At 39.9% G+C, this 13,271-nt stretch overlaps 1 protein-coding gene across 2 annotated transcripts; it reads right to left on the bottom strand.

The window, feature by feature from the left end:
* Positions 1–1,829: 1,829 nt before the first annotated feature.
* Positions 1,830–11,281, bottom strand: plaub (plasminogen activator, urokinase b). Of its 2 annotated transcripts, XM_078279305.1 has the most exons (11): positions 11,149–11,281; positions 10,964–11,066; positions 10,465–10,512; positions 10,198–10,345; positions 9,102–9,199; positions 8,959–9,006; positions 7,489–7,696; positions 6,295–6,446; positions 5,685–5,825; positions 3,928–4,076; positions 1,830–3,836 (listed from the first exon to the last, which is right to left on the bottom strand). In XM_078279305.1, exons 1-11 carry the CDS (start codon positions 11,212–11,214, stop codon positions 3,642–3,644), a joined length of 1,356 nt encoding a protein of 451 aa, XP_078135431.1. In that variant the 5' UTR covers positions 11,215–11,281; the 3' UTR covers positions 1,830–3,641. The 2 variants fall into 2 exon arrangements, with proteins under 2 accessions (XP_078135431.1, XP_078135432.1); XM_078279306.1 differs by lacking the exon at positions 10,465–10,512.
* Between the last annotated feature and the right edge of the window lie 1,990 nt (positions 11,282–13,271).

Raw genomic sequence — 13,271 nt, 5'->3', positions numbered from 1 at the left:
AAGATGAAAGAAAGACTACAATCATTAATCTGTATATAAAATATTTGGTACAGAAAAACTGAATTAAAGCAAACAAGCCAAATCCCCCCATACCTTTCCCATTCCTCAACCTACTACTCTTACTCATCTAACTCCCTCAAGAGAGTACAACAGTGCATATACAGAGGCTTGTAGTAGTAGTATTCATACCCCTTGAACTTTTCCACAATTTGTCACGTTACAACCACAAACGTAAATGTATTTCATTGGGATTTTATATGATAGACCAACACAGTGGCGCATAAGTGAAGTGGAAGGAAAATGATACATGGTTTTCAAATTTTTTTTTATGTGGCATGCAAAAGTATTCAGAAAAGTATTCCTGAGTCAATACTTTTTAGAACCACCTTTCGCTGCAATTACAACTGCAAGTCTTTTGGGGTATGTCTCTACTAGCTTTCACATCTAGACACTGACATTTTTGCCCATTCTTCTTTGCAAAATAGCTTAAGCTCACTCAGATTGGATGGAAAGCGTCTGAACAGCAATTTTCAAGTCTTGCCAGAGATTCTCAAAAGAATTTGAAAACCTCGTATCATTTTCTTTCCACTTCACAAGTATGCGTCGCTTTGTGTTGTTCTATCACATAAAATCCCAATGAAATACATTTACGTTTGCGGTTGTAATGTGACAAAATATGGAAAAGTTCAAGGGGTATGAATACTTTTGCAAGCCTCTGTATGTATTCTACAACTTTTACTGTGACAGGTATGACACAAAGGGCTGCCCAGTTTGAATGTATTGTGCTAGTTTGTCCTTCATTACATATCTTATCCTTTCCAGATGTCATGTACTAGTCAGGTCCTTGGAGGAACCATCGTCCCTTTCCTTGACATTAAAAGTATTTTTTTTTGCTGTGATGAGACAATAAAAGAAGGAATTGTTGCTGGAACTTGGTGAGTTTTCTTAATGTTTCAGGGACTTTTGAAATCTTGAGCTGTCACTTTACCTCTAAACCGCCACATATACAGTATTTACTCTCATCATCAGCATATACTGTATATTAAATACATCACTACATTCCGTTTTACATTCATACTTATTCATTTGCAATAATGTCTACACAATTTCATGTATTATATCATTCAACTTCATTCATATTTTTATGTTCTAGCCCTTTATCTTAACCCGCACTACTTTTATATATTTATAAGATTCAGATTGAGCTTTTACTTGTGTGTCTTTTTGTTATTTAAAGTCAAATAGAGCAGAAATGTTTTCCATTAAAGCAGTCTGCAACTGTCATTTAGTGCAATTACACTTTATCTTTCTTTTACAGCATCATAAACGCAACAAATCAGACTATAAAAGTACTGTAATGGAGCAATTAGACTCCCAGAGTTATTACATGCAGCTGCAGAAAGATAATTACAGGCTACGTCATCGTCTGTGTGAAGCCTTCAGTAAAATATCATCTTGGTTTATATTCAAATTCAGTTTAATTTATTTATTTCAAGGTACAACTTATTGATTTCTCATGCACGTTTAACGTCATTTTAATGTGGTCTTTGGTGTAAAACCACATCAAATATATATATATATATATATCATACAGAATATAAAAGATGTACAAAATGCAATATAAACATAGAGAATTCAGTAGTTTTTAAAAAAAAAGGCATATGAGGTTAGCTGAAAGGCAAATTGGGAAAAATAAAATTCAGAACATGACAGAAAACAAGCGGATTTCACTGAACAGTGGAGATGAATCAAAGGTTGGAAGTACGTGTACAGTACATGCATTTACTGTAAGTGTAACAATACAGTTGGGATTACTTTTTGGAAGTGCAATACTAAAGTGCTGGGCTACTCTTTGTAGGAAATAAAAGGTAACAATACGAGCAAAAACAAATCCGCAAAAGGTTTTGTGAAGAAATTCCACAAAATATTATATAAATATATATATAAAATAAAACCTAATAAAGAATATATCATATCATTTCTCTATCAAAAAAAATAATAATAATACAGAACAACTGCATAAGTATAAAATACACTTTGTGTGTATTTAAGTGACGTTTCTGTATAAAAACAAAGTTTAAAATATGTTAAATGAGCATAACAGTGTTTTTGTGTGTGCATGTTTTAGCTCTTTAAACAACTTATTTTTCACTTTCACTGGAAATGTTTGGATCAGCTGTACCGGTGACGGCGCTAGCTGCTAAATGTGATTTTTGTGGACGTACAGGAGCTGTATCTGTCGATGGAAAAAAAAAATTGCTAGTTTGATTGAACTAGCAAAGCAGTTTAGTGTTTATATGTGCGGTAGTTTTTCAGTTTGGGAAGTCCCAAGTAACGTGCTAAATAAATGAAATCCTTTCTCAGCACCTGCTGTGGTTACAGTAAGTGATGTCACTTCCTACCCGTCGGGGAAGCAGTGGGCAGCTGTGAGGACCCAGCAGGCTGAGATCAGACTTCCTCCGCAGCGGAAAACCTTCTCGCTGGATTTGGCGCGCCAAAATATGGCAGCAACCCACGGGTGGGATTCCACAGTGGCAACTGTTCCACCCACGATCTTCATCTGCTTTCTCCTGGAGCGCTGGCCACATGTCGACAAAGACATAGATTAGTTGCCAACTATTAAATCTATCGCCAACTATTTTGATAATCGATTATTCGGTCCGAGTTATTTTATGTGAAATAATTCTCTGATGTCAGCTTGTTAAATGTGAATATTTTCTGTTTTCCTCTTTTCCTCTGAACGTGTTGTGGCGTAGCACAACATTCTGGGCCCTATATAAAGGCATTTTCTATGGGCCCCTCCCCGCATCCACAGCTATTCATTCTAGCATCTTTTTGGGGCCTCCTCACATGAGGGCCCTGGGTACTCAGTCCCCTTCCCCCCCCCCCAGTCCGACGCCCCTGGTGACAGTAAACTGAATATCTTTGAGTTGTGGACGAAACAAGACATTTGAGGCGGTCATCTTGGGCTTTGGGAAACACTGATCCACATTTTTCACCATTTTCTGACATTTTAGAGACCAGACTAATCCATTAATTGAGAAAATAATCGACAGATTAATCAACAATAAAATAAATGTTAGTTGCCACCCTGATACAGTTTGAGCCCATGTAACGTCTTCAGAAATGAGCACTTAGAATAATAAGTTTTGTGCATCAAAGACATTCCTCTCTAACTTTTATTTCTTCTTTTCAGTGTTTGTGACACAGTTTAGAGCTGCAAAGATCGAAGAATCGATTAGTTGCCAACTATTAAATCTATTGCCAACTATTTTGACAATCGATTAATCGGTCTGAGTCATTTTATATGAAAAAAGGTAAAAAAATTCTCTGTTGTCAGCTTGTTAAATGTGAATATTTCCTAATTTCTTCTCGCTCTCTCTCTCTCGCTCTCTCTCTCTCTCTCTCTCTCTCTATATATATATATATATATATATATATATATATATATATATATATATATATATATATATATATATATATATATATATATATATCAAGCTTTAGATACACAGATAATGCTTGTTAGTAGGATTCATTTTTGGTTTTGATCTTTTCATGGGATTTGTAAAGAGAAATATAAAATATTGCTGCTTTATCCTTTAGGAAAACAGCTGCAGTTAGGGTTCACGTCCTCTGCTTCACTTCTGAGGAAACATGGAGCCGGCGGTGATGGATGACAGCCCCGTCTTCTCTTCTATCCATCGGTTATAATTGGTCACTTTGGTGTAAACGCCCGGTTTGTTCTCCTTTGCGCAGCCGTCGCCCCAGCTGATGACTCCGAACAGGAAGAGCCTGCTGCCGACCTGGCACACCAGAGGCCCTCCGGAGTCTCCCTGTGGGAGAGAGACCAGAGACCAGCTGCATTAAAGCAAATCAACAAACCGATTCAGGAAGCCCCAGCGAGTTTGGACTTGTCGTGAATACCTCGCAGGCATCCTGGCTCCAGTCGGGACGACCGGCACAAAACATGTTATCGCTGATCATGCTCCCGTAATAGTCCTTGTGTCGACACACATTGTCAGCGAGCAGGTTCACCTGAGCCTCTCGGAGGAACTGAGAATTGTACCACAAACCTGCAGAGAAGAAAAGCTGTTAGAACAGGTTATTATAGTCTGTAAAATACATATAATCAGAGGTAGAAACTAATTATTTACATTCATTATTTACATTAACCCTTGTGTTGTTGAAAATCAACACTGTTTCTGATGTTTTGGTCTCTTTTTTTCGACACTTTTGGCACCTTTTTCAGTATTTTTTTGGTGCTTTTTGACATTTAATGCTTCTTTTCACAACCATGTATAAACACCACTAACACTAACTAACTACCACTATAGTTTTACACTTATTTTTGGAATTCATGGTCAATTAAAAACCTCATTTATAGGAAATGATACCTAATTCTTGAGTTAAAGTGCCCATATTATGAAAAAATCACTTTTCTGGGATTTGAGGTGTTATTTTGTGTCTTTGGTGCTTCCACACGCATATAAACTTGGAAAAAATCCATCCATGCTGTTCTGAGTGCGATACGGTTTTATGAATGTGTCACACACTAGTTCACCATAATCTACAAAAGAACTACTTACATGTCCATATTCTGCAGGTATTCCACACAAAGTTGGAAGTGTTATTCAGTATATATACAGTGCATGTTATTTTTGGGTAATTACAATTAGGTAGTTAAAGGTCCCATGGCATGACAATTTCACCTTATGAGGTTTTTTAACATTAATATGAGCTCCCCCAGCCTGCCTATGGTCCCCCAGTGGCTAGAAATGGTGTAGGTGTAAACCGAGCCCTGGGTATCCTGCTCTGCCTTTGAGAAAATGAAAGCTCAGATGGGCCGATCTGGAATCTTCTCCTTATGACGTAAGGAGCTAGGTTACCTCCCCTTTCTCTGCTTTGCCCGCCCAGAGAATTTGGCCCACCCATGAGAAAGAGAGAGACATCATGGCTTGAAAACAAGCGGTCAAGGCCACAGATACAGTATTAGGGGACCACTAAGGTCTATATAAAAGAGACTTCAGATACAGTATTAGGGGACCACTAAGGCCTATATAAAAGAGACTTCAGATACAGTATTAGGGGACCACTAAGGCCTATATAAAAGAGACTTCAGATACAGTATTAGGGGACCACTAAGGTCTATATAAAAGAGACTTCAGATGCAGTATTAGGGGACCACGAAGGTCTATATAAAAGAGACTTCAGATACAGTATTAGGGACCACTAAGGTCTATATAAAAGAGACTTCAGATACAGTATTAGGGACCACTAAGGTCTATATAAAAGAGACTTCAGATACAGTATTAGGGGACCACTAAGGTCTATATAAAAGAGACTTCAGATACAGTATTAGGGACCACTAAGGCCTATATAAAAGCATCCAAAAAGCAGCATGTCATAGGACCTTTAAAAAGAAACCCATATTTCTGAGATAGACATTTTGAGAACGGGTCAAATTTGGAGACAACACAAGGGTTAAGGGGATAGTTCTGATGTTCTGAAGTAACAAAACCAACCTCCGTGGCCGACAAAAGTTGTCGGAGCACAAATTGTGCAATTAGAAATGTAAAAAAAACAAAAGTACAACTGTGAATCAAGGACAATTTCTGTTAAAGTAAACAGACATACGACTGTTAATACACAGGTGTTTCGTAGTGTGCAGAGAACAGCCTCACCCTGTTGCTCTTTCCCGTAGCCGGCGATCTCACAGCTGACTCCAGACTGGAGGTTCTGCTGAGGTGGGGGCAGACAGACGCTCCTCACCGAGTCGCTCTCCTCTGCACACTTCCCATTTTGGGCCTTCAACTTCAGCAGAGCTGCGAAACAATTATCACAGAATTAGAGGTGGTCCGATACCACATTTTGCTTCCTGATACCGATTCCGATACCTGAATTTACGTATCGGCTGATACCGAGCACTGATCTGATACCAGTGTGTCATATATTTGATTATGTTTTAACAGCTGTATACTGCTATGCCTGTATGGATGTGATATGGTTTCTATCTTTGTTGTTTGGCCTGGCTCGGGTTAAACTTTTTGTGAAACATGAACAAACAAACAATGAACGCCGTAGAACTTTCTCTTACTATCCAGTTTGTCAGTCAGTCGTAACGGAAACAGAACATAAATAAACTACTTTTAAAGTAGATTTTCTTCAGGGCTAAATGACGTGGTATCGGATTGGTGCATAGACTCCAGTACTCGCAGATAAAATCTCTACAAAGAATTCTGCTTGGCTTATATCACATCATTTACACCGCAGCATCTGAAGATGTGTTCATACCGATGTCGTTGTTGAAGTCCCCGTCACTGTTGTCGAAGCCGTCATGGAGGACGATTTCCTCCACCGTGAAGGTTTGCTCCACAGCGGGGTCGATCTTGTTCCTCACATTTTTCCCCAGGGTGACGGAGAAGTTATCGTGTTTGGCGTGAGAGCTGAAACACAAATTCACAAAACAAAGTCCAGTCAACCTGATGTCACTTTCTCTTAGTCTATATCCTCAACGTTCCACTTCCGGCATTGCTCCGTTGCCGCTGGAAATTCCGCCGGATTTCACTCATTTAGGCCGGATATCCGTCCCCTTCCTCTTTCTTTGTGTTGGCGTTCTAACCTCCGGTGGATTTCTGAGGACTATGGTTAACTGCTCCTCAGATCTCTGCAGGGTAAATCCAGACAGCTAGCTAGACAATCTGTCCAATCTGAGTTTTCTGTTGCACGACTAAAACTACTTTTGAACGTACACATGTCCCACCAAAACAAGTTCCTTCCCGAGGCTATTTTGCAGAGGCACCGTGGCTCCGCACCGCACAAGACGATTGTGATTGGTTTAAAGAAATGCCAATAAACCAGAGCACATTTCTCTACCATCCCAGAATGCTGTGTGGACTAGCCAGACCCTCCTCCGCAGCGCTATGGAGGAAGGTCTGGCAATGCGAGACTACTTTCTCTTAACCCCTAATGATCAATTTCACAATTATCCCACCCGAAATGCAGCCCAGCTTTGCCCCATCCTATCCCAATTTAGCATCATTTACAGAGGTCCTAAGATATGGAACTCTTTCCCTCCCAGTCGACAGAAACTCTCTCTTTAACATTTTCTTTCACACATCTGTGAAAAATATTTTACTGTATCAATAGCGTAACATGTTTCTTGTTTTTTTTTATGATTACTTTTCCTTTTCTATCTTTCTTCACACTTTATTTTCTCTCCTCGTTTGATTGTCCCTTTCTTCTGTCCCTTTTTCATAGACTATATGTTTTTTGTTTTTTTTTCTCTTGATGTTATGTATTGTTGAATAATTGTAGGGAACCCAACATGCTGAGCCCCCCAAGGGTTTTCTGGGTTTCCTTTGCATGTCCTTTTTCTTATTTAATATATCTTAAATGTATAATTGTTGTGTTTTTTTTAACGTGCTAAATAAATGAAATCCTTTCTCAGCACCTGCTGTGGTTACAGTAAGTGATGTCACTTCCTACCCGTCGGGGAAGCAGTGGGCAGCTGTGAGGACCCAGCAGGCTGAGATCAGACTTCCTCCGCAGCGGAAAACCTTCTCGCTGGATTTGGCGTGCCAAAATATGGCAGCAACCCACGGGTGGGATTCCACAGTGGCAACTGTTCCACCCACGATCTTCATCTGCTTTCTCCTGGAGCGCTGGCCACATGTCGACTCTGCAGCCGGGGCGGCTGGGGGGGGGAACAGTCGAGGGGGAAAAACATAAAAATGTGACACAGTTTAGAGCTGCAAAGATCGAAGAATCGATTAGTTGCCAACTATTAAATCTATCGCCAACTATTTTGACAATCGATTAATCGGTCTGAGTCATTTTATATGAAAAAAGGTAAAACAATTCTCTGTTGTCAGCTTGTTAAATGTGAATATTTTCTAGTTTCGTCTCTCCTCTGTGACAGTAAACTGAATATCTTTGAGTTGTGGACAAAACCTCCATCCTTTTCATGACATATTTGCATGCAATCATAAATTTCATCCTTATTCCACACGTGGCTCTAGTCTCCTTAAAGGGTAACTACCGTTTTTTTCAACCTATTTTGCAATGTTTTTGTGTCTTAGTGACTGATGAGAACAACAATCTTTGACACTGGTCCAGTATTAAGTGAGATCGCTGCAGTCGGCAGCGGAGAAACAAGCTACAATGTAAGTTAATAGGGCAGCTTGTATGTACCTTCATAAAAGTGCTCGTTTTGCCACTGACAGGCTCAGATTAATATTCTAAGTGTCTGACAACATTATGGAAAGGATTTCTAAGGAGGTCGAGCTTTCTATTAAAGTGTAAGATCCTTTTTTTAACATAAAAACATCCGCGAAATTGTGTTCGCTAAACTCACCAGACTCCATGTAAATAAACAGTCATTTTAGCATCGTAAAACACACTTCATTCAAAGATAACAGAAACAAAATAAAACTATGAAAAGCCGTTTTGGGTCGTCTTTCCACTTTTCCAACCATCACAACTCTAGTTTTGGTTGAAATAAACACATAGCTTACTGATTTACATGGGAAAATATGTTGGCTCTATAAACGCGAAAAGTATTATTTTTTCTGGTGGGTTATAAACTGTGAGTTTATCATGTGACAGTGAAAACGTGAAAGGCAGAGCAGTATATCCTGTATGTCCCTTACCGGCTAACGTATTTCAAGATGGAGCATGAATATGGAGCGTCTACCCCAGTTCATGCAAATGCAAATGTAAAATGTCAAGCCAATAGGAATACTTGGAATTGATGGTGTTGGTAAATATTCATGAAAAAGGACAAGTTTGTGAACAGGCAACACAGATTTTTGATAATGAACAACTAAACACGTTACACACTGGACCTTTAAGCTCCTCTTTCCTTACTTCCCAATTTTTTTAATGTGTAAATAAATTAACGAAGCGAATAAACAAAACAAAATGAATCCAGTGAGTTCAGTAAGGCGGGGACGTTACCTGGCTGTGGCTCAGTGGGTGCAGGCGAGGGCGAGGGCGAGGGCAGCGCTGGAATTACATGATCAAAAGTGTTTGGCACTGATGAAAAACGCAGCTTGGCTGAGTTTTTATTAGAAGACTTTAAAAAGTGAAAATGCACTTACACGACTCCAAGCCACAACGGGGAATAGCACAATACTCCCACACCAGCTGCAGGTTCTTCCACACATAACACCACGGACGCCGTTTGTAGTTAGGATTTCTGAAAAACACATCAAGTCCATAAAACTACAAAACATGTGACATTCAAGATGTTAATTCTGTATTCCAGCACAGTACTGGATTTGAAGAGAAACAATAAGCAGGAGGCTGTGATAGAAAATGGAAATCTTTCTCAATCTGCTTCTTAATATGAGCCATGGAGTCCTACATGAACACATTTACATTTAAATTTGCCAAATTCGGAACAGTTTCCAAACATAAACTTACATATTCTATAATTAATATAATGTTAAGAGGAATAAGTAGGATATGAACCCACATTTTTTTAGGGCGCTTTTAAAAGTGTATTGGGCTGTTTACGTTCATATTTAGTGAATGGCTTTGGTGTTTTATGTGGGCTAAAAGTCCTGTACCGTTCATCTGAAGTGGATGTTTCACCTTTAAGTTAAAGCTCAGAAGGAAAACTTTAAAGGTGCTGTAGGTAGGATTGTGAAGATCCAGGACTTAGCCAAAAATCAAACAGCATTCTGGCAAATCGCACTACATGCGATGGTGCCAGAGGAGGCAGATTTATTTATTTTTTTATTACCTGCTTCATGTAGTTCTACTCGAACATAGGGTCAGTTTCTGCAAATATGACAGAAAGTTAGTTTTAGTCTTAGGTCTAACTTCAGTTAGTATCTATAAGCTCTTTTGCTTCAGTTTTCATCACTAGAGCGACAGCCGCCCACATAGTAATTGTTTCATTTCAAATTAGGGCTGCAACTAAAACAATTATTAACATTGTCGATTAATCTGTTATTATTTATTTAATGAATTAATGGATTAGTTGTTTGGTCTCTAAAATGTCAGAAAATTGTGAAAAATGGTGATCAGTGTTTCCCCATAGCCCAAGATGACGTCCTCAAATGTCTTGTTTTGTCCACAACTCAAAGATATTCAGTTTACTGTCACAGAGGAGAGAAGACACTAGAACATAGCTGACATCAGAGAATTTTGACTATTTTTTCATAAAAAAAATGGCCCGTGGCAGCATACCTGCAGTAGTTATGTCTCCCTGAAAGGACATCAGAAGACATGAACCGCTTCCTGATGTGTGAATCCCACTCCTCACATGTTCGTCCACTCTCTGACTTTGACTCTGTACCTCTGTAGTACAGTCCCACGCCCTTGTAGCAGTGAGATCCTTTTGAATTAAAAATGTGAAAAAAGATGAACGCAATTTGGTTTGTTTGTTGGGTCTCTCACCTGTTTCACAGTGTCTCCCCTCGAAACAATCAGCACACAAACAGAACATGTGTTCACCAGAAGTCAAGGATGGGACAGAGCGGCCTCCGTTACCATGGATCCCTCCTGTACAACCAAGGGCATGACTTTGGTTTCAACATGGGCGGGGGGGGGTTGTTGATATTTCCAACTATCTAGGGAGATCCCGGGACATGTATGGATGTATTTAAAAAAAGTGACAAAAATGTCAAAAGGCGAAAAATGTCAGAAAAAGCTACAAAAACTAAAGACTAAAGACTAAAAAACCCCCAAAAACTTGAAAAAGGCAACAAAAACTCAGAAAAAATACTCTGAATATTGACAAAAACGTCAAACATTGCCCAAAAAAACCCATGAAAAACTCAAAAATGACAAAAAAAACAAAAATGTTGAAAAAGCGGAAAAAACATTGAAAAGGAACAAAGACTTCGGAAAAAGCCCAGTCTGTAAATTACGCCTATGTTTACAACCAATGGAATGATACACTTCAATACAGCCTCATGTTCATGCACAGGACCAGATGAATATAGAGTCTCACCTGAACTTTCAAAGGAAGAGGAGTACGAAGACGAAGAGGACGAAGAGGTGTGGGAGAAAGACCGAGCGGGGAATCTGTGCCTTCTTTTCTCTCTCAATAAACCCTAAAAGTACAACAAAAGTCTGATAAGTTCTCATGAAAACAAATGCAACATTTCAATGAAAGTCAAATCCAAATGTCCGTACTGCTTCGGTTGTTGACAGAGCTGCCAGGGTGCAAATTAAAACACCAATGTTTTTCATCGTTATCATGTTGCGTCGCTGCACAGGCTCAAGTCCAAAGAGAGTGAGTGTGCCTGCAGAGAGCTGTATGGGAACCCCCTCTGGGGTTTCTCTGTTTTCTCTGCAGTGTGCAGGGAGGAGGGATAGTCCTGATTGGCTGAGGAGCTCTTCGACAGGCTGGCCCACTTTATTTGGTGTGAAGAAATAGCTGCTTGCTGGGCGAGGTGGATGACTAAGTGCTGTTAATGGACTTCAGTAATTCCCAGAGAGAATAACAATAACTCTGGTATGTTCGGAGCCTACGTGGTGTCAGATTGGACATGCAGCTGTTTAATACGGTGGATTTATCAGATTGTTGATTCAAATGAATCTGAGGAAAAGGTCTTTATTTGTCATGCGCACAACAATAACAGAAGTAGACGTAGGCCTCAGGCACCTCCAACAACTCATTAATGTCAGGCTCTTTTCACTTTACATTCATACTTAAGTACATTTCAGTTACTTGTACTTTTATTGAGTCTTTCCATCATCATTTATCCCACTTGATACGTGTACTCCACTACATCTCAGAGGAATATATTCTACTTTTTACTCCACTACTTTTGATAGCTTTAGTTACTTTTCAGATGAAGTGTTCCTTTATGTGTTGAGAAAGGTCTCCTACTTCTTAAAGTGCTCATATTATGCTCATTTTCAGGTTCATAATTGTATTTATAGGTTGTACCAGAATAGCTTTACATGGTTTAATTTTCAAAAAACACCATATTTTTGTTGTACTGCACATTGCTGCAGCTCCTCTTTTCACCCTGTGTGTTGAGCTCTCTGTTTTAGCTACAGAGTGAGACATCTCACTTCTGTTCCATCTTTGTTGGGAGTCGCACATGTGCAGTAGCTAGGTAAGGACTACTAGCCAGTCAGAAGCAGAGTATGAGGGCGTGCCCTGACAGTACCTAGGTAAGGACTACTAGCCAGTCAGAAGCAGAGTATGAGGGCGTACCCTGACAGTACCTAGGTAAGGACTACTAGCCAGTCAGAAGCAGAGTATGAGGGCGTGCCCTGACAGTACCTAGGTAAGGACTACTAGCCAGTCAGAAGCAGAGTATGAGGGCGTGTCCTGACAGTACCTAGGTAAGGACTACTAGCCAGTCAGGAGCAGAGTATGAGGGCGTGCCCTGACAGTACCTAGGTAAGGACTACTAGCCAGTCAGGAGCAGAGTATGAGGGCGTGCCATGCTAGCAGCTAGGCGAGCATTATAACGTGTGTTACAAAGTGAAGTAAAGTAAGGCTGGACTACAATAGAGCTGTTTGGAGCAGTTCATGAACAGTGTATATATGTGTGTGTGTGTATATATATATATATATATATATATATATATATATATATATATATATATATATATATATATAACACAATAAAGGAAAGAGGAAAAGCCAAAAAACATAACATGAGCGCTTTAAGCTAAATAAAGTCTCTTGGATCAGCTGGAAACTGAAGGAGGAGACTTACTCTTTGTGTTAAAGGAGAACTCCAGGCAATTTTTACGTTAATCTTGATCGCTATAAATATGTGAGTAGAGTCGATAGCAAAAAAAACTAACAGAATCGGTCTTAGCTAACTGGAGTTGCTGCAGCTAATGCTCATAGCTCCCAGGTAGCTAAAACAGTAGTTTTGGGGGCATAACATAAAGAATGCCTTTGTGCCTCTTAACAGACACAAAATGCAATTAAAATGTTTGTGCAACATGAACAGGGCTCTTACGTATCAACAAGACGCGTTTTCAACTCATACCTCCTGCCGGTTGCTAGCTCGCCGTGCTAGCTGGTAGCTGCTGTCCGGGAGGGAGTGTGTTCAGCCAGGCAGGCTTCTGTGATAATCCACACGCAGCAGTTCCATGTGTATTTGTAGTATATATATCCATTTTGTGTGTGCTCCAAAGTTCGGTTCGTTTGACTAGTGTGATGGCTCCGTGCCTGGGCACGGTCTTCAGTGCGCCGTGCCCCGGCAGGGTTGAAAGTGGTGAGCCAGGGCACGGTTTCGGTTGGACTCGGGCACGGCACACATCAGTGTGATCGCTAAATGTGCTCG

The sequence above is a fragment of the Sander vitreus genome, chromosome 21 (genome assembly GCF_031162955.1).
Source record: "Sander vitreus isolate 19-12246 chromosome 21, sanVit1, whole genome shotgun sequence".
NCBI lineage: Eukaryota > Metazoa > Chordata > Actinopteri > Perciformes > Percidae > Sander > Sander vitreus.
Note: the sequence above shows the minus strand (reverse complement) of the source record. Positions and strands in the feature narration are given on the sequence as shown.

Excerpts from the sequence above, each read along its gene's own strand:
- plaub (XM_078279305.1), bottom strand. The coding sequence starts at position 11,214 with ATGATAACGATGAAAAACATTGGTGTTTTAATTTGCACCCTGGCAGCT. Across the intron at positions 11,067-11,148 it reads CTCTGTCAACAACCGAAGCA|GGTTTATTGAGAGAGAAAAG; the intron begins GTACGGACATTT and ends TTGTACTTTTAG. Across the intron at positions 5,826-6,294 it reads GGACTTCAACAACGACATCG|CTCTGCTGAAGTTGAAGGCC; the intron begins GTATGAACACAT and ends ATTGTTTCGCAG.